The sequence below is a fragment of the Heloderma suspectum genome, chromosome 4, assembly GCF_057233095.1.
Source record: "Heloderma suspectum isolate Gila_16-S chromosome 4, 16-S_ref, whole genome shotgun sequence".
NCBI classification, from domain to species: Eukaryota; Metazoa; Chordata; class Lepidosauria; order Squamata; family Helodermatidae; genus Heloderma; species Heloderma suspectum.
In genome coordinates, this window is record NC_139461.1 from 109,322,517 (window position 1) to 109,349,580 (window position 27,064).

At 43.7% G+C, this 27,064-nt stretch overlaps 2 protein-coding genes across 4 annotated transcripts in view; one reads left to right on the forward strand and one right to left on the reverse strand.

Annotated features, from left to right (window-relative positions):
* The window catches only part of MAK (male germ cell associated kinase), a 44,603-nt gene extending 40,548 nt beyond the window's left edge, over window positions 1–4,055 (forward strand). For all 3 annotated transcript variants that reach the window (XM_084850338.1, XM_084850340.1, XM_084850339.1), the window contains one exon: window positions 3,785–4,055. In XM_084850338.1, the coding sequence (XP_084706464.1) occupies window positions 3,785–3,951 (167 nt within the window). In that variant the 3' untranslated portion in view covers window positions 3,952–4,055. The remainder of the gene's footprint in view (window positions 1–3,784) is intronic.
* A 1,174-nt stretch (window positions 4,056–5,229) lies between these two features.
* On the reverse strand, window positions 5,230–16,203 carry LOC146347275 (transmembrane protein 14C-like). The gene is made up of 5 exons (XM_084850342.1): window positions 16,110–16,203; window positions 12,021–12,097; window positions 10,153–10,254; window positions 9,013–9,100; window positions 5,230–8,841 (listed from the first exon to the last, which is right to left on the reverse strand). The coding sequence occupies exons 2-5, from the start codon at window positions 12,094–12,096 to the stop codon at window positions 8,784–8,786; spliced, it is 324 nt and encodes a 107-aa protein (XP_084706468.1). The 5' UTR covers window position 12,097; window positions 16,110–16,203; the 3' UTR covers window positions 5,230–8,783.
* Window positions 16,204–27,064: the final 10,861 nt, after the last annotated feature.

The window sequence follows — 27,064 nt, forward strand, 5'->3', positions numbered from 1 at the left end:
CCTTCTCCTTTTGCCTTCCGTCTTTCCCAGCATCAGGGTCTTTTCCAGGGAGTTTTCTCTTCGCATTAGGTGGCCAAAATATTGGAGCTTCAGCTTCATTATCTGTCCTTCCAATGAGCACTCAGGGTTGATTTCCTTTAGGATGGACTGATTTGACCTCCTTGCAGTCCAGGGGACTCGTAAGAGTCTTCTCCAGCACCACAGTTCGAAAGCATCGATTCTTCGGCGCTCAGCCTTCCTTATAGTCCAGCTCTCACAGCCATACATTACTACTGGGAAAACCATAGCTTTGATTAGACGGACCTTTGTCGGCAAGGTGATGTCTCTGCTTCTTACTATGCTGTCTAGGTTGGCCATAGCTTTCCTCCCAAGGAGCAAGCGTCTTTTAATTTCATGGCTACAGTCACCGTCTGCGGTGATCTTGGAGCCCAAGAAAGTAAAATCTGTCACTGCTTCCATTTCTTCCCCTTCTATATGCCAGGAAGTGATGGGGCCAGATGCCATGATCTTCGTTTTTTTAATGTTGAGTTTCAAACCAGCTTTTGCACTCTCCTCTTTCACCCTCAACAAGAGGCTCTTGAGATCCTCTTCGCTTTCTGCCATTAGGGTGGTATCGTCTGCATATCGGAGGTTGTTGATAATTCTCCCGGCAATCTTAATTCCGACCTGTGATTCATCCAACCCGGCATTTCTCATGATGTACTCTGCATATAAGTTAAATAAGCAGGGGGACAATATGCAGCCTTGTCGTACTCCTTTCCCAATTTTGAACCACTCGGTTGTTCCATGTCTGGTTCTTACTGTTGCTTCTTGACCCTCGTACAGGTTTCTCAGGAGACAGGTAAGGTGGTCTGGTACTCCCATCACTTTAAGAATTTGCCACAGTTTGTTGTGATCCACACAATCAAAGGCTTTAGCGTAGTCAATGAAGCAGAAATAGACGTTTTTCTGGAATTCTCTTGCTTTCTCCATGATGCAGCGAATGTTGGCGATTTGATCTCTAGTTCCTCTGCCTCTTCGAAACCCAGCTTGTACTTCCGGTAGTTCTCGGTTCGCATACTGCTGAAGCCTAGCTTGTAGGATTTTGAGCATCACCTTGCTGGCATGTGAAATGAGCGCAATTGTGCGGTAGTTTGAACACTCTTTGGCGTTGCCCTTCTTTGGAATTGGAATGTAAACTGACCTTTTCCAGTCTTGTGGCCACTGTTGAGTGTTCCAGATTTGTTGGCATATTGAATGCAGCACTTTAACAGCATCATCTTTTAGGATTTTAAATAGCTCGGCTGGAATACTGTCATCTCCGCTAGCTTTGTTGTTACTAATGCTTCCTAAGGCCCACTTGATTTCACTCTCTAGGATGTCCGGCTCAAGTTCAGTGACCGCACTATCATGGCTATCAGGGACATTCAGATCTTTCCTGTATAGTTCTTCTGTGTATTCTTGCCACCTCTTCTTAATCTCATCTGCTTCTGTTAGGTCCCTGCCTTCTTTGTCCTTGATCATGCCCGTCTTTGCACAAAACGTTCCCTTGAGATCTCCAATTTTCTTGAAGAGATCTCTAGTCTTTCCCATTCTGTTGTTTTCCTCGATTTCTTTGCATTGTTCATTTAAGAAGGCCTTCTTGTCTCTCCTTGCTATTCTCTGGAACTCTGCATTCAGTTGGGTATATCTTCCCCTTTCTCCCTTGCTTTTCGCTTCCCTTCTTTCGTGAGCTACTTGTAAAGCCTCATCAGACAGCCACTTGGCTTTCTTGCATTTCTTTTTCTTTGGGACGGATTTCGTTGCTGCCTCCTGAACAATGTTACGGACCTCCGTCCATAGTTCCTCAGGCACTCTGTCTATCAGGTCTAATCCCTGAAATCTATTCCTCACCTCCACTGTATATTCATCAGGGATATGATTTAGGTCATACCTGAACGGTTTAGTGGTTTTCCCGACGTTCTTCAATTTCAGCCGAAATTTTGCAAGAAGCAGCTCATGATCTGAGCCACAGTCAGCTCCAGGTCTTGTTTTTACTGACTGTATGGAGCTTCTCCATCTTTGGCTGCAAAGGACATAATCAATCTGATTTCGATATTGACCATCTGGTGACGTCCATGTGTAGAGTCGCCTCTTGTGCTGTTGGAAAAGAGTGTTTGCTATGATCAGCATGTTCTCTTGGCAAAACTCTATTAGCTTTTGTCCTGCTTCATTTTGTACACCAAGGCCATGCTTGCCTGTTATCCCAGTGATTTCTTGACTTCCTACTTTAGCATTCCAATCCCCTATGATGAAGAGGACATCTTTTTTTGGTGTTAGTTCTAGAAGGTGTTGTAGGTCTTCATAGAACCGATCAACCTCAGCTTCTTCAGCCTCAGTGGTTGGGGCATAGACTTGAATTACTGTGATGTTGAATGGTTTGCCTTGGATTCGTACTGAGATCATTCTATCATTTTTAAGATTGTACCCCAGTACTGCTTTTCCCACCCTTTTGTTGACTATGAGTGCTACTCCATTTCTTCTAAGGGATTCTTGCCCACAATAGTAGATATGATGGTCACCTGAATTAAATTCGCCCATGCCTGTCCATTTGAGTTCGCTGATTCCCAAGATGTCGATGTTCAATCTTGCCATCTCATGTTTGACCACCTCCAGCTTACCTTGATTCATTGATCTGACATTCCAGGTTCCTAAACAATATTGTTCTTTACAGCATCGGATTTTCTTTTCACCGCCAGACACATCCACAGCTGAGTGTCCTTTCGGGTTTGGCCCAGCCGCTTCACTCTTTCTGGCGCTACTTGGAAATACCCTCTGCTCTTCCCCAGTAGCATATTGGACACCTTCCGACCTGAGGGGCTCATCTTCCGGCGTCATATCTTTTAGCCTTGTGATACGTTCCATGGGGTTTTCTTGGCAAGAATACTGGAGTGGGTTGCCATTTCCTTCTCCAGTGGACCACATTTTGTCAGAACTCTCTGCCATGACCTGTCCGTCTTGGGTGGCCCTGCACGGCATAGCTTATGGCTTCACTGAGTTACGCAAGCCCCTTCGCCACAACAAGGCAGTGATCCATGAAGGGGAAATGGCCTGGGGTAGTGCCTAATGGGCAGTTCAACTGTGAACAGCAACCCAAGCCCTTGGCCATGACTGTTGTAGTTCTCCGGGGTGTGTGGCCACTGTCTGGGTGGATACATGTAGCCATTTTACCACATGTTCTGCCATACATCTGCATCTGATGCAGTTGTAACTTCATTTTCTGACCATGCTGCTGCCTGCCCTAATGTTCCTGCCACTGCCTAGTATGAGAGATGACAGATTAGAGGCTCCAGAGATATTCATTACCACTTGGTACTTATGATACAAACAGTCAAGCTATCCCAGGGTGAAAGAGCACACCCTGAAGCTGTTTGATTGCCTGTCTTACTACTGTATAAATGTGTAGTGTTGGCATAGATATTTAGCAGTTTGGCTTTGGTAATGAAGTGTGTCATTTCTTTAGCAAACATTAAAGATAAATGCCGTCCCCATTACTAATGCATGCTAAACCATATTGAAACTAGATTATAATCTTACCCTCTGTGTAGATAGTATTTCAGTCTCCTGTCCTATAAACATGGGGTTGTATCCACAGTATTAGGCCTACTTTGAGTAGACCCATTGAAACGAATGGGATTCAAGTGAGATTAACACTAGATACAGCCCACTGGAAAATTCCCTAGCACGAGTCTGTTTAATAGTGAGAGAAGTCTTTAGTCTTTGGACTCCGGCTTGTATTAATTTTGTGACTTTGTTTGCTCTTCAGAATATGCAGAATATGCGTGGAAAACGAAAGCTGCCCGTGCTCAGTTACCAGGGCCTACATACAATCCTGCTGCAAAAGGCATGAACATTTTAACTCGCCCACCACCACCGGTACAACCAGTACATGGAAGGACTGACTGGGTGGCCAAGTATGGAGGGCATCGATAGAACTGGTTTCTCATACCACTTATGCATACTGTGGCTGTTTATATACTTTCCTTCATTCTGGGACACTTTAAAACACATTTTTACTAATAGAATATCAATTCTGGAAAGAACTGAGAGCCTGTATTTTATTATCTCTAGGGATATATATATATATATATATATAATATATATAATAAATACATTTTACTTAGAAAGCATTCTTTAAAATAGTGTCTCTAAGGGTTAGGGTTTTTGTTTTGTTTACATTATAAAGTATTCTGTTCAGGAACTTGCCAAAGCTAATGAGTATTTGAACTCTTACTAGATGAGTGGTACCTTTTATTGGGTCCCATTGATGTTTTCTTACAAAACATTTTTAAATGTCAAAAAATGCAACTATAGGTATCGCATATCAAGAGCAACAGATGGCTAAAAGGTGGAGTAAAGAGTTACTTTCAGTTAGATGTTGGTTCCAGAACATTTTTTTTATAAAAATCAGAGTTGAACAGTAAAAACAGAACATACTGATAAGAGAGAGATTCTCTATTGCATTGCCTAGTTAGCATCAAAGGGTCCAGAACTGAACTATACTTAGGGTACAATCCTATGCATGTTTAGACTGAAAAAGTCCTACAACTCCTAGCATCCTGGCTGGGGAATGCTGGGAGCTGTAGGACTTTTTTCTGTCTGAACATGCCTAGGATTGTGCCCTTACTTGTCTTTGTTTTGGGTTGACCTATGCCCTTTGATTGCAGACAGTGAATCCATAGGTAGTCAATGAGCCCACTAATACAAGTATTTACAAAGGTAACACGCCCCTAAGGACCAGTTCCATGGTACATTTTGCAGGCATGGGATCCCTCCTTCCATATGATTCCTGTGAAAGTACGTGTAGAGGTATTCAAACACATAAACCATTTCCCTACTGACCCATGCACAGCTTGTTTCTGGGTCTGAATATAGAACCTACAAGTGGGTAGGGAAGAGATTCATCTGTAAATCACATTGGCCCCGATCCACAGACCCTCATGTGCTGTAGTGGAACACATGCATATATTGGCAGTTAGTTTTGCTTGACACTCAAATGAAAGAAGCCTTTAATTGCACAAGAGGTGTGTGAGCAAAAGCACTGGAAACCTAACACATGTAGTGAACCACTGGATTGAGGTGAATGTTTTCACTTGCAGGTGCGATCCGATGATGGGGAAATACATGTGAATGGTGTTGAGACTGGTGCTTTCCTACCCAGACCAGCTAGTATAAGTCCTGAGCCAGGAAATAGATAGTTTAACTGCAGTTCTACTGAATGTAGCTGTTTAATCTCTGTATTTTGCAGGCTACAGCTTTGATGCTCTCCCACACAAGCATTTCTCCCTAAAGCCTCCTTTCCTTTCATGAAACAGGAATTCCAGTGTTGTGTAACAAATAACTTGCAGAAAGTCCAAGTCACTGTATGTATGTGTGTGTGTTTTTTTAACTCCTCACTACTTTTGCTCAATTGGACAATTTAATTACTCCCACTTAACTGTAGTACCTTTTCTTAGTAACCAAAGCTGAACAACTACAGAATTCCCTACCAATCCCTGAAGAAATTGCTCAAATCTGGTAACAACTGCCAGTGTTTATTCTTAAAGCCTTGTAGTACGAGTTGGTGGCATTATCTGGCCTGGGACACACATACAACTTCCTTTCCTGTTTTGGATGCCATACATTACACAGTGGCCCAAAAGCTATGTGCTTTTTCAAGATATTTCTGTTTTTAGTACATTTGCTAATATACCAAACAACAGAGTTCCCTGCTAAATCTGTCAAATTGATCACTCAAAGGTATACGCTTCAGTTGCTAAATGTTGTAATATTTAACTAGTTATATTAAACCTGACAATCCAAAGTTTTAAAAGTAGCATGTATTATACATTCTTCTGCAATTTTAAAATGTTTAAAGGAGTTATTTGCAGGCTAACAAGTATTTTTATGTATTTTATTTTTTTTAAATGTACATTTCTGTTGTGTAGAATATTTGTTAGTTGATTTGATGCTTGAATTAAGACTTAAGCTAAAATGCACTTGAATAAGTTTTCTCAATTTCAGTAGGATTTACTGATGTGTTAAATGTGTTTAACATTGAAACCTTAGCTAGTAGCATAAGGGCCAAGTGATGTTATTGAATAGTTTTTCTAAGCTGCTGTTATGCGGACAATATTATATCTCTGTGCAGAGTGGCAGGAATCTCAGACTGTGTTCAGTCTCCCAAAACTTAACACAGTTCACTGTGTCGCTGTCTTGAAACTTACAGGTTTCATGTTAGTAAAAAACAAGAAACTTACCTTTGCAACTGGGCTGGTTTTCAACTGAAAATCATTTGTTTTATAATAAAGTTAACTTCTCAGGAATACGAGACTATAGTAGAAGTCTTCCATTAGAAAAGCAATGAAATATTAACATTCTAGCACTTCACTAAGGTTGTTATCATGGGTTGGAGCTACTCATTACAAAGAACATGGGGCTGCTGCAAAATTGGCACTCTCATGTAGGTTTCTGTCATGCCTAATTCAACTTGGCCTGAATGTTTACATCGTTCTCCTTTGTTTTCCCCACCCACACTAGCCAATGATGTGGAATGGGATGGGGAGTTAACATGTCATAATCGCCTTGGACTATGGAATAAACTTGATGTTAGGAGGTGGGGGGAGATTAACACACGGCTGCTGGTTTGGAAGCTCTAGATTCTTTGGAATGTGTAGTTCCATGTTTAGAATTGGGCCTGCACCATTTTTCATAAATAAACATTGTATGTGACTTCAAATTTTTAGACAATGTTGGTTGTGGCAGGCAGTTCTGAAACATGGTAGCCATAATTGTGGTAACTTGATTTCTGGATTGCAACTAGAGTAGCCTGTGTATGTACATGTTATCATACAACTGCTTGCATTAGACCAAGTGTATAAGAAATTCCCGCTGTTTCTTTACTAAGGGTTACGTGTTCAGTGAAGTCATTTTGGCCTGTTCTAGTGTTCTTCTGTATCGGCTTTTAGGGCCTTTCAAGGCAATTATAAAAATCACTTTTCTGCTTGCCCTACCACACAAGTCAGTGAGTGCAATGCAACATTCCAGCATCATATAATGTTGCAGGGAGGGGACATTGCTTTGCTGCAGGAGAGCAGTACTTGTTTTTGTCATTTTTGTATTAATGAAGGGAACAAGATCTGGAACTAGGAAATTCACAGGATTTCACAAGGAATTTGAGAACAGTCTAGCCAAAGTTAAGCACTTCTGAATTCTATTGATTTAAATAGGAATGTTAAATATGTAAATATTTCCCACTAGAATCAATGGGACTGTTTAACGCTGGATGGGCTGTGTCTTCTTTTTAAAGGGAAAGGTGCAATGCTGGGTGGGGAAAGGATAGCCTTGTGTGTGTTTAACTAAAAAACCAAAGGGCTACAAGTATGCTCCTGCCCTTGAGTGGTACAGTCTAGAAGTGCTCAGTTCTGACAATTTGCTTTAAATGTTTTTAACCAGTTCACAGAATCATATGAGTTGTCATTTATCATAATCTATTATTGAATACATATCAATGAATTTGACACTACTACTTGTTGCACCAGTGTGGTGTGTTCAGGGATGGGGGGCGGTACAAAAGTACAATTGTACTTTTTGAATGCTGAAAAAATGTGATTTCCTCACAACAGAAGTGCTGTGTTGAGAAAGTTATTTGAATAATTTATAACAAAATTACTAAGAACTGTACACTTTGGTGTTGTTTTTTTACAGCTATCCAGAAAAATCCCTTGATAAGGGGGAGTTGCTAAATAGAAACCCTTTTTTAAGGGTGTGGATGCCCAATCCAGCTCTAGGTGTGTGTAACACTTAGTCCCAAATGGAACGCCCTTCTAGCCACTTCAGTGGGGCCCAAATGAGTACCATGATGAAGATGAATGTGAAATGCTTTGAACATTCATGAGAGCAATGTGCTGCATCCAAGACTTAGTCTGGGTTCGGTCGATCACAGTGGCAGCAGTAGGGGTTGTAGAGTGGGTTCAGACGACATGGCAACCCGTTCTGCAGCATGGGTAATCATACAGATTACAGTTGCACATGCAGTATGTGTGGGGAGAAGCCACTATGGCTTCTTTTACCCCTGAGGTCATCCAAACACCCCCAGTGTCATAACTAACTTGTCCCATTTACTTCATTGGATCTACTCTAAGCATGACTAAGTCTGGATCCAATCCTACATAAATGCAAATGATTAATATATAATAATACATTACTTCCTGGAAGTGAATAGGGATAACACTGTATACAACAACTCTGTGTATACATCATTGCACCCACAGAACTCTCCGTCAGTATAATAATATATTTGAAGACAGCTAGTCATCAAGGAATCTGACTTAAGCTGTAAAAAATGTGGAACCCAAAGGGTTTTTTATTAGTAAATAAGCCATAATTCCAATGGCTTTTTACAGAAATTTAGCAACCTGTAACCTGATTTTAAAGGGGATGAGATACTGTTTACAAGTTAACCAAAACAGGAGCGTTGGTTACCATCATCGCTTTCTCCCATTCATGATCTTAAAGTGCTCAGAGCTATCAGTATAAATGTATACATGTCTAAAAAGTGAGACATAAAATGTGTGATTCTGTAGTTATTGTCGCTATACAATTGTGCAAAAGGAGGCAATAAAAATAATATCCTGAACAAATTGAACATACTGCCTTACTAGTTCTAAATATCCTTGCAGATGCTATGCTTTAAAAAACCCAAGAATTTCAGTTGTCTTCACTGCTTGTTTCAAGTAGGCATTCAGAAAGCTGTCTCTTCAGGCATCTTAATCTGTCTTGCACAATTATGGCTGAAGGGGTTTCTCCATCATCTGTAGTCCAAGTTTGCCCACCATTAGTAGACTGTTCAAATACAAAAAACATTTCTGTAAGCATTGCTAATAAGCTAAATGGTTGTAACCTAAGTGATCACTGTTACAATACAGACACATAGTTAACTAAAGTGTACCAGCATTCCCTGCCTACATGACAGTTCAGAACTTAAGCGCAGGAGAACAAAAGCAGAAATTGTACCTGGCACCAGCAATTAACCCTGCAGGCATGAATTTCCTGGAGTTATAGAATCTCATTCCCATCACGCCAGTCAAGGTTCCAGATGCAACTAAGGGGAAAAATCACAGTGATTGAAGAAAGAGAGAGAGAGAGATCCTCCCTTTGTTGAGTGGAGCTCAAGATGGCATACATAAAGCTTCTAAAAGTGCAATCCTATGCATATTTAGACAGAAAAAAGTCCTATGACTCCCAGTATTTTCCAGCCAGCATGGTTGGCTAGGGAATGCTGGGAGTTGTTGGGCCTTTTCTGTCTAAACATGCAAAGGATTGTGCCATAATTAAGCTTCCATTTAGACACCTACTAGACCCAGCACTGCTGCATCGGACCTATAGCCTTGCCTTTAGAGCCAACGATCTGGAATTATTGGCTACAGATCTCCAAATTCTGCTGTTTCTGGTTCCCCATTGTTTAATTGGTAGAATTTTAATTCGGAGTGCAGCTTACAAACAATGGAAAAGGAAAGGCAGGACTTAAAAAACACCTGGAGCCAGCAAGCGTGTACAGGTTTGTGCACTAAGATAAACCTAGAAATGGGACATTTTAAACATTTCAAAATAAATAATACATTAAAAATACACCTGAATTACAAACTGTACAAAGGATATAAGGAGATATAAATGTGAGGACAGCTAAGAAAGACTCCTTGTGTTAAATCCAACATCACATAGCAGAAGTCTCCTAGCATGACGTGCCTGTCTCCCTCTCCTCCTCCTCCCTGCAGCCCTCTGTGTTGCCCTAAAATCTGCTCCAGAGGGTTTCCTAGCCCTCTGGAGCAGATTTTGAGGGCATGCAGGGAGCTATGGGTGCAGGAGGGGGAGAAGAGGGAACCATCCCTCTCCCAGTTGCACTGACAGAACTGCTTCCATCAGCATAACAGCAACCCCTCAGTTGTGTGGTGTACGTTTGTCTTTGCAACTGATGTAATCGCTGACTATAAGCTTATGAGCTGTGGGGAGGGGATGGTGGGAGAAGTAATCATTTTGTATATTTTTCTCAAAGCTGAATAAATTGTGTGCATGTGTGCACACACATTTATTCAGCTTTGAGGAAAATATACAAAGTGATGCATGCACATTTTATATGTAATATGAGGAACATACTTAGAGAAAGCCAAATTTTCTTTGGATCCTGAGACTGCTGATAAGCACCCAGTCCTGCTAAACCACCAAACAGGAGACCAGCAGCTAGGGAGGGAACGCTACCTAGAGTAAATGAACAAGATTATACTTGTTAGAAAATAAATGTGTGAGCCCAGTTAGCAGCAACAGCACTTCTATCCCCTCACCTTTACTCACCAGTCTAAAGTTTACCAAAATGGGAGAGGGTACAAATATATGGGGTGGCCCACCGTCCAGCTTGTATTTTGATTTCTACCACACCACGTATCACAGCAAGCCTCTCAAGGTGGCTTACAAAATCACATGACCATTAAAAGCAAAATCCTAAACAAGAATAAAAACAGCATGTCCACAATAAATTAGAAGAGGCTCCAATAATTAAAAGCAGGCTACTTCTCAAGGCAGGCACACAACAATCAGAATTCAGTCTTGCCCCTGCAAGCCTGCTGGGACAGAAAGATTATAACAATTTGTTTGAAAGTGGGAATAGAGCCTGATGAGATTCTTTGGGGAGAGTCTATTATTAAAGCTACAAGCTAGCTTTTCTCTTGGAGAAAGCAGAATTTTGGAGGATTGGAGAAAATTCAGTAAAAGGAACAGTCACAGCTACATGTGATGGAGCAGCTTTCTAGAAACTGGATTAAATAGCAGCATCAACTTCAAGGAAAGATCTGCAACCTGCTGTACAATTCTCTGTGCACTTCCTTTTTTATGGATGTCTTTTAACAGTATGTCACAAGAATATAAGAGCCGTACTGGATCAGACAAATGATCTATCTAGTCCAGCATTCTGTTCCCATAGTGGCCAAGCAGACGCCCAGGGGAAGCCCACAAGTAGGAGATGAGCACAACCGAAGCCGCCTGCTCATGCTGTCTAGCAGCTGGTCCTGAGAGGCAAACTGCCTCCAATGCTGGAAGTAGTATGTAGCCATCCTGACTAGCAGCCTTTGATAGCCTTACTCTTCATGAATTTGCTTACTCCCCTTTAACGCCATCCAAGTTCCATAGTTCAACTATGTGCAGTATGAAGACATACTTGTCTGTCTTACTAATGACTGGCATTCATACTGGAGGAGACTCCTGTCCTGCTGCCTAGCATTCCATCACACTTTTTTCCCTTATTGCCAGACTGTTGTTAAGGCATGGGAACTTAAAAACACAACACCTTTTAGGGAGGGAGTTGAAATAAAATAATGGGCTACAGCAGCTTGCTCCAACCAGGTGCCCCCTAGGCATTTGGGACTACAATCCTCATAATCCAACCATTGGCTGTGCTGCCTTGGGCTGATGGCAGTTGTAGTCCAACACATCTGGAGGGTACCAGGTCAGGGAAGGGTGAGCTACAGAATTCCAAGAAGGAGAGCGATGTTTGAGACCATGAACAAACAAAACTGTGTTGCTCTTTATATTCTAAAATGCTAATATTGCTATATTGCTGATATCCAGCCTGTGGCTTTTTGGCACAGTGAGAACCACACCACTCAGTTTTGTCCTCCAAGCTCTAGTGGCATATCCTCGGTATATTCCAGAAATTATGATCCAGATTTAGGATCTGGTTGGATCCAGATTTAAGCATGTTCAACTTCCCAACCCCTCCAGCCCCCTGAAAACTGGGAAATTGGAGACCCATAGGGTGAGGTGTGTGTGTGTGTGGGGGGGGGTGACGGGGGGAATCTCAGAAAATTGGGCAGAGGTAACTTCCATGAACAGAGCTTTTCTGTCAATGGAAGGCAGATCTTGGATTCAACCCTCCATCTTTACCAGTAAAGGCTACAGAGCAGAAACAAATGTTCCTATCATAATGCTTAAAGGATGGAGAAAACGGGCTTGAGAGTTTCATAATACTATACCTGCTTTTGCATAGCCAACTATTCCACCTGAAGCAACCAGTGCTGCGTAACCATAGCCAAGCCAGTCCACACTCATTCTGGAACATAAATATGAACATGAAATATTATACAAATATCAGATCCAGGATTTTTTTTAATGTTCCAGGTCTGGTTTTTTTCAGACTAACAAATGGTTATGAAGGCTTTCAGGGTTACAAAAAACGGGACTGCAATACTTGCTTAAGCTGCAATGATTAAAAAGAGTGCCCCCTATTATTTTAATTGTGTTCTGAAGTGTGATTAAAAAGAGTGCCCCCTATTATTTTAATTGTGTTCTCACTCTGACAGATGGAAAATTATGACTATCTCAAAACAAAGGATAATTTTCACTAAAGTATTGCGAAGCCAATAAAATGAGTGTATATGAGCCAACAATGTGATGTGGCTGCAAAAAAGGTAAATGCTATTTTGGGCTGCATTAATAGAAGTATAGCTTCCAAATCCCATGAAGTACTAGTTCCTGTCTGGTTAGCCCTCATCTTGAGTACTGTGTCCAGTTCTGGGCAACACACTTTAAGAAGGATACAGACAAACTGGAAAAGGTTCAGAGGAGGGCAACAAAGATGATCAGGGGAATTGAAAAGAAGCCCTATGAGGAGAGTCTGAAAGAACTGGGCATGTTTAGCCTTGAGAAGAGAAGACTGAGGGGAGATAGGATAGCGCTCATCAAGTACTTGAAAGGCTCTTCTTGATTATCCCAGAGTGGAGGACTGCAGTTACAGGAATAATGGGCTGCAGTTACAGGAAGCCAGATTCTGGCTGAACATCAGGAAAAACGTCCTGACTGTTAGAGCAATACGACAATGGAACCAATTACCTAGGGAGGTGGTGGGCTCTCCCAGCTGGAGGCGTTCAAGATGAGGCTGGACAGCCATCTGTCAGGGACTTGGATTCCTGCACTGAGCAGGGGGTTGGACTCAATGGTCTTATAGGTCCCTTCCAACACTACTATTCTATGATTCTATGAGGACCATAAAAGGCAATTGCACCACTTGAAGTCTCTAAATCTGTTTGACTCAAGCATACACCCATCACTGCCTTCTATAGCCCTGCTCACACATGCATGTTCCATCACTCAGGGTGCAATCCTATTGGGATTCCTGTCAGCCTCCGAATTCTGAAGTTGATGGGTATCCTATGCAGAGCGGGAGAAACACAGAGGCCTTTGCGCTCTCCCCACTCTTCATTTTAGTTAGATGAGCATTTCTGCCCATCTAGCTGAGAGGTGGGGGAAGGAGGTTGGAGATGGCTGGGGATAGCTTGTATCCCTGCTTCCCCAGTCCCCATCCCTACCCACCAGCATGCCCCCTTCCTGTCCTCTCTGAGGTCACCCTTGCAACCTTGCAGAGGCAGCCTGGATCTCCGACCTCAGATCCGGGAATCTGAGTATCCGATGGCCCCCCTGACTCTGTCTGGGGCACGGGATTGCTCTCCCTGTGACTCAAAGCATTCAAGTCATCGCTTGATCAGTTCACACATTCCACTGCAAGGGTCTAGTAATCAAGTGACATGAGATCAAGTGAGGTACATGCTGTATGCGAAATAGGACTGCCTACTGGAGATTCTCCCTTTACGGCAGGGGTGGGGAACTTGGAGCTTTCCAGATGTTGAACTACAATTCCCATCATCCCTGACCATCAGCCCTGCTGATGGGAATAGGGTCCAACAACTTCTGGAAGGCCATCCCTTGCTTTATATTTAAATATGCTGCTGAATTAAGAAATGAGGCAATTGCATCTTCTTCCTGTTCAGTTTTCCTCTGTTCTAGGGTTGGGTATCACTCAGGCCATATGTGGTCCCCCATGGCTGTTTTTGCATGCCTCCCCAAGCTTCCCTGCTGCTGCTGCTGAATTTGCCACTGCCACAGTGGTGGTAGCAAAAATCACAGCAATTTTTCAGGGAAACAAGGTGTGCAGGGGGCGTGCAGCTTTTGTGCAGGCAGAATCGCATTCCTGAAAGCCTGCCAGATGTGCGATTCTGCTTGGAAACAAGGTGTGCGCCCCCTGTGAGCATTGTTTCCCTGGAAAATCACCACCACTGCCACAGGTGCAGCAGTAGCAAATGTGGCAGGGACAGGAGTGCAGCCCCTGGTAAAGTCTGGGGGCAACGTGGCCACTGCTCTAATCCTACCATTCCCGAGCTTCTGTACGTCACCTGTTGTGCCAAGCAGGACCCCAGGTCTTGCTGTGCCACAGGAAAGCAAGGGCAGCCACCAAAAGGACTAGGTGCAAAACAGACCCGAGAAGCCACCCTTCTCAATTGAGCAGCCCCTTGAACCGTAAAAGGAGAATCTCCAGGTCACAAGCTGGCAACCCTTGTGTGAACAGGCCCTATGTTATGCAGTATGTGTTGCTTGGTGTGTGCTGTGTGTCTACCGATGCAGCAGGAGGGGGCAGCTCAGAGGTTATACACCCTCCTTCTTGCCAGGGGCAGTGAAAGGTAACTTTGAACAAAAACCATCTGACATTGCTCTCCTCTGTTTGCTAGGGGCACGCTGTTTTGCTTCCAGAGTTGTACAGTCCTTGGCCATGTTTCTCCCCTCTATCTTATTTCACAGGTCATGTTGCACAGAGCAAACAAAAGGGAGGAACAGGACACGAGGAGGACAGCATTTATGTTCAATGCACTGAGTGAGCAAAACACAGAAACACACATTTTTATTTACTTGGATGTAACTTGCATATATATAAGAAATACCACTTAGCGCAATGCCTTTTAGTTTCCTTATTTTGTTTATTTGAAATTATTTTTGGACCACCATTAAGGGAGAATCTCTCCAGACTATTCCTCATAATATGTCAACAAGAGCCATAGGGTGCCAAGCCTTAGATGTTAGGTCTGATGTGGGAAACCCCCTGGGAGGCCTTGCAGCATGTCACTTTCTCTCGGGGTGATACCTACCTCTCAGGGCTGTTGTTGAGGCTAAAATACTGCTTTGGTGTCCTTGGAAAAATGGCAGGATGCAAACAGAAGGAAGGAAGGAAGGAAGGAAGGAAGGAAGGAAGGAGCCTGGCTAAAGGGAACATGGAGGCAACATAAACAGCAGCTTATCTTTTCGTAATTGTGAATGAATGGGCTAAACAGAAAAGCAAACAAATCAATTTTAACTTGAATTTCAGACAAGAGGAAAGGTACCAAGGGGCACCAAATGGCAGGAAAGGGCTATCGTTAGTCTGGGGTGCCTGGCTTCAGGCTTGCCAGGTCTACTTTGAAGTTGTTCTAGAATCGTGGTGGTCGCCAGATATGTTTAAAATGTACAAAGCATTTGTACAATTTGTGGCCACCAGATATTTCTGGCCTACAACTCCCATCAGCCCTAACCAGCACAGCCAAAGGTGAGGGATGGTGGGCCTTGTAGGCTTCAATCCCGGTGTAAAGTGATCCCGAGGAAGCTAGAGAACACAAGAATTGCCCTGCTGAAGCGAACCAAGGCCCACACACCCAGCCCACCATTCTTTGCAAGAATCCCAGCAACCAGCAGGCTTAGAAGAACAGGTGGTCAGCCGGAAAGTGCCTTTAACACGTTGTGACAGGTGTAAATCCAACAGGGGCAGAACTTCCCTTCCTTGATCCCTCTCCACATCCGGGGAAACACTGGACCTGTTGCACTGTTGTGAAAGGCACGGAGCCTCCATGAGGATCTAGAATAGGGGTGGGAAATTTGTGGCCACCAGATATTTCTGGCCTACAACTCCCATCAGCCCTAACCAGCACAGCCAAAGGTGAGGGATGATGGGACTTGTAGGCCAAAACCTCTGGCGGGCCACACGTTCCTCGCCCCTGATCTAGAACAATGTAGCAAGCTAGGGTAACAGAGGCGGGGAAGAAAACGCTCCCCTATCTCCAAGTATCCAGCCTTTTACTGAGCGCGGCTGACAATGCCATCTGGATCGGGGCCGCCTCCCAAACGTGCTCCAGCCAAAAGGCACCTAATACACGAGGCGGGATCATTACGAAGCCCCTCCCGCTGGATTACAACCGGTAAGAAAACAGCGACGAAGTCAAGGGATTCCCCCTGCGAAGAGGGGGACCCGCGGCGCAGGGACTGACCTTTTGCCAAGGTCGCGCCGTGGGCCTGGAATCCTCCCCCGAGCGACCCAACGTTGCAAAGGCGATCGAGTCGATTCCTCGCGCGGTAGGTCGCGGCGGGGAGCGCGCACGGCGGACCGACCAGCAACGCGCCCGAAGTTTTCTGAATTGAGAGAGAAGGGCGAGCGGCGCTTTGCTCGGAGTTCATGCAAGCTGCTGGGAGGGGCAGCAGCAGATCCAGTGCAGGCTGGTGGCTCCGATTTCAGTGGGGCTGTGCATCCATTCTGGGTTTCAGACAGAACTCTAAATGAGCTATCCAAGGCGCTTTACCTAGTTTGGGGGTAGGGTTCAGCACCTTGGTTAACTCCTTTAGAGTTCTGGCTGAAACCCAGAATAGATGCACAGCCCCACCGAAATTGGAGCTACCAGCCTCCACTGAACAGATCGCCCATTCGGTCATGTATTGCCAGTAGTTATAGTCCATTAGGCAGCAGCGCCTAAACACACTTGTTTGGCCATAAATCCCATGGAGAGCGATGGGCCTTATTTCCAAGCAGATGTGCTCGAGGACCGGAGAGGAGAAGCAGGACATGTCACATTGAAACGACCCTTTGTTTTCAGGTTATGAAAGTGGCGGAAGAAATTCTCTAATGCCAGAGAGGCCTCTTAATCCCCTATTACATCTTTTGTTCCCCAGCATTAATCCTCCCTCAAGAAACAGAAAGATGAGAATACGCTCTTCTAGCTTTAACCCCTTTATATCAAATCATGTTTTGATATAAAGCAAGCTGGAGCAAGCTGGAACATTTGAAGTTATTAAGACTGCAGTCCTAGCCACACTTAGCAGAGAGGAAGCCCCACTGAACACAGTGGGATTTACAAGTAAATTATGTATGTGTGTATGTTTGTATTTATTTACAGTATTTATACACAGCTCCACATCAAAAGATTTTGGAGCAGTGAAGAACAAAGATAAAAGAATAAAAGATAACATCTTTTATAATGTGCCAACACTATTATCTTTTTAAAAGGTAAAGTTGTCCCCAACCAGTCTTCTCCGACTCTAGGGTGCGGTGCTCATCCCCATTTCTAAGCCGAAGAGCCAGCGCTGTCCGAAGACGCTTCCGTGGTCATGTGGCCGGCATGACTAAACACCGAGGTGCACGGAATGCTGTTACCTTTCCCGCCGAGGCGGTACCTATTTATCTACTTGCAATTTCTTGCTTTCAAACTGCTAGGTTGGCAGGAGCTAGGTCACCTATTTATCTACTTGCAATATCTTGCTTTCAAACTGCTAGGTTGGCAGGAGCTGGGACTGAAGACAGGAGCTCACTCCGTCACACGGCACTCGGGTCTCGAACTGCTGTCCTGCCGACCTTCCAGTCTGCAGTTCAGCGTCTTAACCACTAAGCCCCTGCGGCCCCTTAAGACCTATCTCTTTTCCCAGGCATTTGGCAGCACGTGATGAGTTTTTAATCAGCCTTGGATGTGTCTTTAGTTATGACTGACAGAATCACAGAATCATAGCAGAGTAGGGTTGGAAGGGGCCTACAAGACCATCGAGTCCAACGCCCTGCTCAATGCAGGAATCCAAGTCAGAGCATCCCTGACAGATGGCTGCCCAGCCTCATCTTGAATGCCTCCAGTGTGGGAGAGCCCACCACCTCCCTAGGTAATTGGTTCCATTGTCGTATTGCTCTAACAGTCAGGAAGTTTTTCCTGATGTTTAGCCCGAATCTGGCTTCCTGTAACTTGAGCCCATGATTCCGTGTCCTGCATTCTGGGATGATGGAGAAGAGATCCTGGCCTTCCTCTCCGTGACAATCTTTCAAGTACTTGATGAGTGCTATCCTATCTCCCCGCAGTCTTCTCTTCTCAAGGCTAAACATGCCCAGTTCTTTCAGTCTGTCTTCATGGATCTTTGTTTCCAGTCCCCTGATCATCTGTGTTGCCTTCCTCTGAATCCTCTCCAGCTTTCTTCTTAAAGTGCGGTGCCCAGAACTGGACACAGTACTCCAGATGAGGCCTAACCAGTGCTGAGTAGAGGGGAACTAGTACTTTCTGGGATTTGGAAGCTATGCTTCTCTTAATGCAACCCAAAATAGCATTGGCCTTTTTTGCAGCCACATCATATTGTTGGCTCATATTTAGCTTGTGATCTACAACAATTCCAAGATCCTTCTTGCTTGTAGTGTTGTTGAGCCATGCATCCCCCATCTTGTAACTGTGCATTTGGTTTCTTTTTCCTAGGTGCAGAACTTGGCATTTATCCTTATTAAATGTCATTCTGTTGTTTTCTGCCCAGCGCTCCAGTCTATCAAGATCACTTTGAATTTTGTTTCTGTCTTCCAAGGTATTAGCTATCCCGCCCAATTTTGTGTCATCTGCAAATTTGATCAGCATTCCCTGCACCTCCTCTTCCAAGCCATTAATAAAAATGTTGAAGAGCACTGGGCCCAGGACTGAGCCCTGCGGTACCCCACTCATTACCTCTCTCCAGTTTGAGACAATCCCATTGGTAAGCACTCTTTGAGTCCGATTCTGTAGACAACTGTGGATCCACCTGATTTCCATTGGATGCTACTACCACTGTTTTTGTTGGTGTTTTATTTCATTGATTTCTTCTGTTGTTAAATTGTCTTTTAATTTATTGTATTTATACTGAAGGTGCAGGAAATAAATGCTTAAATAAAATAAAAGTAGACCGTGTGGTAGCTTTATCCAAGTCTGAAATCAAGAGCTGTCTGAAAAATGCAGATGAGAGGGTGTCTGGGAGATATGCCCTTTATAAGGCTCTGCATAACAAAGGAAGAGGTTGTTATCCCATCTGAATGCTACAGTCCTGTCCAGGTAGAAGGCCAAGGCCCTAAAACATCCAGAATATGACAGGTCTTCAGTGTTGCTGTCAGGATCCTGGAAGAAAACTGGATATTCCACTTCTTGGTTAAAATAAAAATCAGAGGCCACCTTTGGGAGAAAGGCAAGATCTGGCTACGACAGGGAAAGGAATATTGTGACAAAGGGCACTGCAGATGTCATTGCAACGAAAAAAGCCCTTTTGAGAGAGGAGAGATGCAAATCATACTAGGTTAAAGGCTCAAACATTTTCCTCCCAGAGTGTGGCAACATCAAAGAAAGGCTCCTCACTGGATCACAACTGGCCCCTAGGGCACTCTTAGGATGCGATTGGTCTGGCCAGTGACGGCTCTGTGCAAGGCCCTGTGGATTAGAGGAACTGGAGTGACTCTGTCCATTCTTTGAATGAAGGCAACTCCTAAAGAGTAAGGATCCTGCTCTGCTGCCTTTGCACTTTCTATGAAGGCATATGGTGGGGTAACCTTATAGATGGAAAACATGGGCTATAGATTGTGGGCTGATAGCCACTTAATCTGAGCAGTTCAAGGGGTCTGCTGGGAAGCTGCAAAGGCCACCTACATGAATGGCCCAAAGTAGGATTTTGTGGTACAGGCATCAGTCCCAGAGACCTCTTGTGGACCCTCAAAGAGCTTGAGAAGCTATGTGTATTGATATACCATTTGGTAGCAATATGGTCCGTAGTGATATGGATCACTTTGCCATGGATGAGAAGAAGGGAGCTTTATCAACCACCAGCATCTTGAGCAGATTTATATGTGCAGTCTTTTCTGCTATGACCCCCATTGAAGGGTCAGGAGCTGAAGTGCTTTCCCATTTCCACAGGTAACTGTGACATCCAGGGACAGGAATAGGCATGGCACATTACAGAACGTTCTGATTAGGCATGGGCAAATCTGTCAGTTTTGCTTTTTCCTGCATTTGAATTTTTAAAATCTCAAGCTCTTTCTCTCCCGAATATGAAGAACTTGGTGAATTTTAGTAAATTCTTATGAAAAATGAACTGAAACGAAATTCTCATCCATCTGCACCAGCCAAATTCAATAGGCACAACTATTCCCAGATATTGTTCCTGCCTGCTATGAAAGATGAGGAGCCTGTCAGAAGAAAGAGTTGGCAGCCCTAATTAAGCATGAAGATAGTTGAATGCACAGGAATTCAAACCATGTGTATTAAGAATATTAAGACTTTTAAGAGCTAAGCACTCAGAGCCCTGGGACAAATCTGTTTTGGTTTCTCCCACATTTGATTTTTTAAACAAGCGCTTTTTGTCATGAATAGGGAGAACCTTGTGCATTTTGGTAAATTCTTATCAACACCAAACTGAAACAAAATCCCCCCCCATTCCTAGTCCTGATGATCTTGTCACCAGCAAAGTGGGTGGGATTAGAATACATCTGGGTTGTGAGTCCCTAAGTGGATGAAATCCATGGAATGCTGGTAACCTTAAGAAAGTATATATGACCATGATTTCTTGGATGGCTGCTGATCTCAGTGAGATTGCAAAGAAAGCAAAGGCTGACGACGGAGCAGAAGGCGGAAGATGGAATTGTCTGCAATCTGACTCACAGAGATCAAGTGGTACATTTAGTTTTCTTAACTCTTCCTAATGTGTTTGAATAATAGGGGAAAACCCTCCCTAATCAAATGAAACATGGGATCATCCGGTTTCGGAGCCCGCTGCAGTATCTCCAGCCCTCGAAACCAAGCCATGCGTATGACCAACTCTGAATGCAGCTGATCTTGGCTAGGTTAACAGGACCAGCCATGCAGTCAAGAGGCAAAGTCACAGGATTCTGGCCTTGCTTTCAAAGCAGAGTGAAGATGCACACAGAGGAACGGTCAGCCCTCTCCACTGGGTTAGAAAGTAAGAGTTTGTTCTGAGTCTCCAGAGCTGTCTGGGATGACCAGGGCTTAATGGAGCCGTTGTAGCAGTGGATGGTCCTGACGAGGGTGCAGCGGTGGCTGCAGACTTTGTAGGTGGCACTGATCTATCAACAGCAGTTCCTTCCAATACAGTCGATGAAGTCACAGCCATTAGAATATGTGGAGCCGATGTTGGCACTGGTAGCCCAATGCCAGAAGCTGGATTTGTCCCAGCTTCAAGCCCCGAGCAGATTGCTTAACGTACGGCTCATGATTTGGTGTCAGGACAAGAGGAGGCGGGAGCTGCCGAGGATGAAGCTCCTGTGGTGATTGGCATCAGCCTGTGAGCAATTCCAGGAAAAGGACAAAGTTGAGCATAATATGGTTGGCTGTCAGAACAGTCATATGGGGAGTGTGGCTCCCTCAAGGGGGTGGGGGATCTTAGGAAGGTGACTGGGAAATGTACCCAGAGAAGGAATATCTGTCCCAATCGTGATCATATGGATCACGATAGTCCCAGTCCCTGTCACTGTGATGCCACCTGGGACTGGAGGAGTATTGGGCGTAGTAGTGGAGAAGAAGAAGAACATTATTCCCACAGCAGAGTGATAGCTGAATCTTCCTTCCACGGCGGCAATGGGACAGCATCCTCCACCGCATCAGAGGACGGCTTAGGGGTGGCAGGACTCTGTCCTCCAACACCTCGCTGCTGCCCTGTGGCACCTGCCACCTGAGTCAGCCACCTCACGTTGCCTAATGGTAGGGCCAGCCCTGCAGGTCATCAGCTATGAAGATGGGAGCTATAGGAGGGGCAGATGCCAGACGGCGCCGTTTCTTAGTGCTTGAAGCCTGGAATTCCACAGCATGCGCTTCCAGTGGCGTTACCCAAAGAGAAGCCAAGCATCGAAAAGAACTATAATGGGATGCTTGCTTGTAAATGTGTGGCACCTTGTGCTCAACTCCCAAACACATGATGTGGGGAAAACAGGAGTTACTCAATAATAAAATACCCTGGGCAAGCTAAAAACACTGAAATTAAAATGAAACATCCGTAGCTAACAAGAGATGAGCAGTGAGAAGAAAGATCCTCTCAGAAACTGTTCTCAGAGCTGCTCCTGTCATGACCGTCAGAAGGGAGCTGAGCAGGAAGGTGCTTCCTTTGGCCACCAAAGCATGCGGAGACGTCACTGCTTTCGTGAGGGAAGCCCCCGGCTGGAGCTCCAGAAGACTCCTGGAGAATGCTTTGCACAGGTGCAGAACCTGTATGTGGGGCTGCACAGACACGATGAGGAAGCTGACATTCATTTCAACTCTGGCCTAAGCAAGACATTTATTTTATTTATTACATTTCTGTGCCACCCAATAGCCAGACATGGCACCATTCACACAATTAGCAATTGGGGGAATCCTTTTTGTTGTTTTTTTAGATAAATAACCACACTGGGATGTATGTGATCTGGAGCTGGGGGGAGGGGGAGCTTGAACCCTTTCCCCTGCACCATGGTCCAGATCAGATCCCCATACAAGCTATTTGCATTGGGAGGAAAGTTTCCATTGGCAGGTGTGGGCTCCCCCAATCTGAACTGGGACCATAGGTAGGAGTCAATGTTAACAGCCCCTACTTTCCCTGCCAGGGTCCTAATCCAGGTCACCCCCATACCTATTTACTCTGGAAAACATACTGTTGCTAATTATGTGAATACTATTGCATCTGGCAGCCTTCTAACTGCAAATCAACAAGCCAACAAATCCAAGTCTGATTGTTCTTTGTGCCCCAGTCTTTTCCCATTACCCTTCTCAACAATGTATTCTCCGTTGTGGAGATCCATTTTAGTTGCTGGATGGAAGTGTTGTGGCAAAAGGTAGACATAGCCAAAGGAATGTGCTCTCTGCTTATTTGAAGCATATCATGATTTTCTAAGACTTCGGATGTGGTATTAGGTTCCTGCATGGCCCATACTCAAATATGCGTACTTTGCCCCTCTTTGTTTCGGAAGTTGCCAAAGGCATCAGAGTCAAATGTTTGGCCTTACAAAGGGCAAAACAGCCCAGCACCTTCTCTTACTCAAGAGACAGAGAACCGGAATCATGTACTTAGTGGAAGGCAGAGCCTTCCTGACAGTCACAATATTTACCAGTACTGTTGACTTCCTCCAAAACTCTCCTCTGTAATTATTTCTATATACAAGGTGCTTCACAGAGTTCAGCAGAGTGCAGCACAATGTTCAACAGAATATACAGAGTGCCTCACAATATTCTGCTTTTGACCATGCAACTCTCAAGGTAGATTGTTCCCCTGATATATCCTCTGATATCTTTCTGAATAGCTTTTCACCTGGGCCCCAAATCCCTGCTGTTACCATACATAAATGGCTAACAAGTGATACAATGTTCTCATCTTCCTATGAGAAAGTATTTAATCAACCCAATAGGAAAGCATGGTCCATGGTAGTTGATGTATAACACTAATAGCAAATCTGAGAGTGGATTCACTCAGGCTGGTTTTTAGTTATATGTTGTTTGTGTATATTGTCTGTGTGCTTTTATGTAAATGGCTTTTAAATGTTTTATACTGTATTTTAATGTTTTAACTTCTGCAAACCTCCCAGAGAGCTTCGGCTGTGGGGCGGTATAGAAGTGTAATAAATAACAACAAGAACAACAACTTTTTAAAACACCATATTAAAACAATTAAAACATTTTAAAAGAAACAAATTCTGAACTTAATAAACCGCGGCTGGTCACTCAAGGAAGGCCTCTCAAAATAACAATGTCTTCAGGAGGTGCCAAAGCAACACAACATTGGTGCCTGCCTGACCTCCAAAGGCAAGGCGTTCCACAGGAAGGGGGCCACCACACTGAAGGCTCTTTTCCTGGTGGACTTCACCCGGGCCATGGGTCCATGTGGAAGACCACCAGGGACATATGCATGGGATTGCACTGAAAGTCCACACACACAAACACATACATTGGTCTAGAGTTTCTATAAATTTGGGAACACACACACAAACATATGTCTTTCCATATGTCTTCACCTTTTAAGCACAAAGAATGGAGGGCAAAATAATATTTTATTTTATTTTATTTATAATATTTGTATACCACTCCACATCCAAAGACTTCAGAGCAGTGAACAGCAGATAGGATAAAACAATAAAAACACCATGTTAAAATAATTACTATTTTAAAAAAGAAACAGTTCTGATAAAACCAAATTCTGATAGAACTGCGGCCAGTCACTTAAGGAAGACTTCCTGAAATAACAATGTTTTCAGGAGGCACCAGAAGCAATGCAATGTTGGCGCTTGCCTGACCTCCAAAAGCAGGGAATTCCATAGGAAGGGGGCCACCACACTGAAGACTCTTCTCCTGGTGGACTCCAGTCAGGCCATAGGTCCATGTGGAACCACTAGGAACATAATATACATAATATCAAATATTTATGGATGCTTGTTTAAACTGATCAAGGCTGGGTTCATTAGAATACAAAAGGCAGCCCTGACTTCTGGATAAAATGGTAAAAAAATAATAATCATGCACACATAGGATGACAACATGTAACGGAGAACCAAGGATCATGTTCACTTACAGACTTAGTCTTTCAGAGAAGTGCTTATACAATCACAAGTGTTGTATTTGGGTTTAGAGCACAACCCAGTGTTGAAATCAATGGCAGACACCGGACAAGTTACTTTTTCTTCCAACCTCAATCCTCCCAACTGAAAATGACAATAGTAATGTACCTTACATGATGTTGTGGTGGTCAACAAAATATATATCTCTTTCCTCCCTTCAGATTCTGGATTCATTAGCCAGTGTGGTGTAGTGGCAAGAGTGTTGGACTGGGAGCTGCAAGATCCGGGTTCTAGTCCCCAGTCGGCCATGGAAGTTCACTGGGTGACTTTGGGCCAGTCACACACTCTCAGCCCAACCTACCTCACAGGGTTGTTGTTGTGAGGATAAAATGGAGAGGAGAAGGATAATGTAAGCCGCCTTGGGTGCCTTGCAAGAGGAAAAAAGGTGGGATATAAATGCAATAATTAATTAATTAATTGCAGGGAGCCAAACCAAGAAAAAGTTGCATTTAGTTTCATTTCCAGTTCATGTTAATTGATATTTTCTAACACTCCGTTTTGGTCCCTCTTCACATACTAACAGTGCAATCCTATACAACTCTACTCAGAAAGAAGTAAGCCCCATTAGGTTCAATGGGACTTACTCCCAGGTAAGTGAGCATGGAATTGCAGCCTAACTTTTAGCAATGGTTTGGTGACTGCTTCAGGCTACAGCCTGAAGCAATTATTCTGAATTGTTTTCAGATTAATTTTCATCAAAAATGGGATGATGATTTGATCATTTTAGTACTAAAGCAGGATAAACTTGCGAAGTCATTCAGGAGATGAACCAGCTCCAACTGTTCAATTAATCATGATATTTTTGTTCTGGTGTGCCAGAATCACCAGCACCAAACAGGCTTTTAAATTGTACTAATCTGATTATTTCTCCTTCTGGTTAGTTTTCTTCTTCAACAAAAAACATTAATAAAACACGCACATGCATTTTTGTGGCGGATACATGCAGTAGTGGTTTCCTCTGGAGTTAATTGCATGAATATGGTCTGTTCACTTTTGTTTTCACTTTCTATTCTCCTCCCCATCCCTTGCATTTATATTCAGACTCCCCCTCCTTATTCAGATCTACCCCATCTCCCCAAATTTTCTGTTCATTGACCTTCTCTATCTTTGCACTTAGAGAGAGGCAAGGCCTTGAGAGAGTGAGAGTGAGAGCAGGAGAGAGAGTAAGCACTTCTGTACACTCCCTGCAGTACAGAATAGGACTGATCAGGTTATCTCCCATCTCCATAAACTGCTGTTAACGTATTCATAGAATATAATTAGAAGTTGTGTAATTAGTAATCATGATGATATCTTTGACCTGGGATCTTTTTTTTACTAATTGTTTTAAGAAAATTTCAAAATCTGATTTAAATTTTAAAAATCCAATTCAGTTTTTAAAAATCTGATTTTTAATTGTTTAAAAATTGATTTTTATCAACCATGAATGCAAGTATCTATTTATTATTTAGTTTCCAAGACAGCTGCTTGTAACATTTAAAAATGTTGGCATCAACGCTGTTTTGTTTTCAGCACCTTCTGAAGACTTTTTTAATTAAACACGCCTTCCCTGATTGACCAGCCATGATTTTATTGATATAATCAGATTTTAAATATTTTAATTCTGAGTTTTGATTCTTTTTCCTTCTTTTATTGGTCACTACTTGGGAACCTTGTTAGCTGTAGGGCAGTATATAAATCTCATAAATAAATAAATAAATAAATATTAAAAAAACATATGAAGAATAAACCCATTAAAACTAGAGCAACAGTAAAAACAACAACACTACATTGGATCCAGGATCTGCCCTCCATGGGCAGAAGGGAAAGTACCTCCACCAGATCTTGAGGGATCACCTCCCTACCTGCAACACAACTCACCCCATTCAGCAAGGTACCCCCACCCACTGGGTGGCATTTTCAGGGGGCTGGAAAGGCTGCCGTGGGGAGGAAGAGGGCAGGGAAGTCTGCTTCAGCCCACCCAGTTTCATATACCTAAATCTGGATCTAACACGATAATAACAAAAGCAGCAAAATAGCACCCCGAAGCAGATTGGATCATGAGTAGCACTTAGCAGAGGTCCACTCATGCTGGAAGAAGGGGGCAGGGAGGTGACCTTTGCGATTCCTGCTTCCCCCTGCAGGCCCCTGTGCCTCCTGAAAGTCTGTACTGGTGGGCTGAGGGACTTTGCAGGGCTAAATGAGAGCCACACAGAGGGCTGAAGGGGGAAGGGGGAATTGGCAAAGATCACCTCCAAGCCCCCCTTCTCTATTGGGGAGCCTTCACTGGATTCTAGTGCCCTCCTTGAAGCAACGAAACCCTTCTGTTCACAGAATGGCCAATCTGGATCCAAACCAAAGATAACTTTACAACAGAATGACTGAAAACACCCAATTTAACATGTTGTTTCAACTAAAGTTACTAAAGTCCTTGTAAGAACTCTGGCCAAGACATTCCGTATGCTTGTGTCAGAATTCTCCTTATGACCTGGACCCCCAGAGCAACCTCTAAAGGATCTCTTGCCTCTTAAGGAGGCAAGAGATCCTTTAGGGGTTGCCCTGGGGGTCCAGGTCCCCCAAAAGAGTTCCACCTTCCCTCTTTTAAACTTCCCCTTCCCAGTA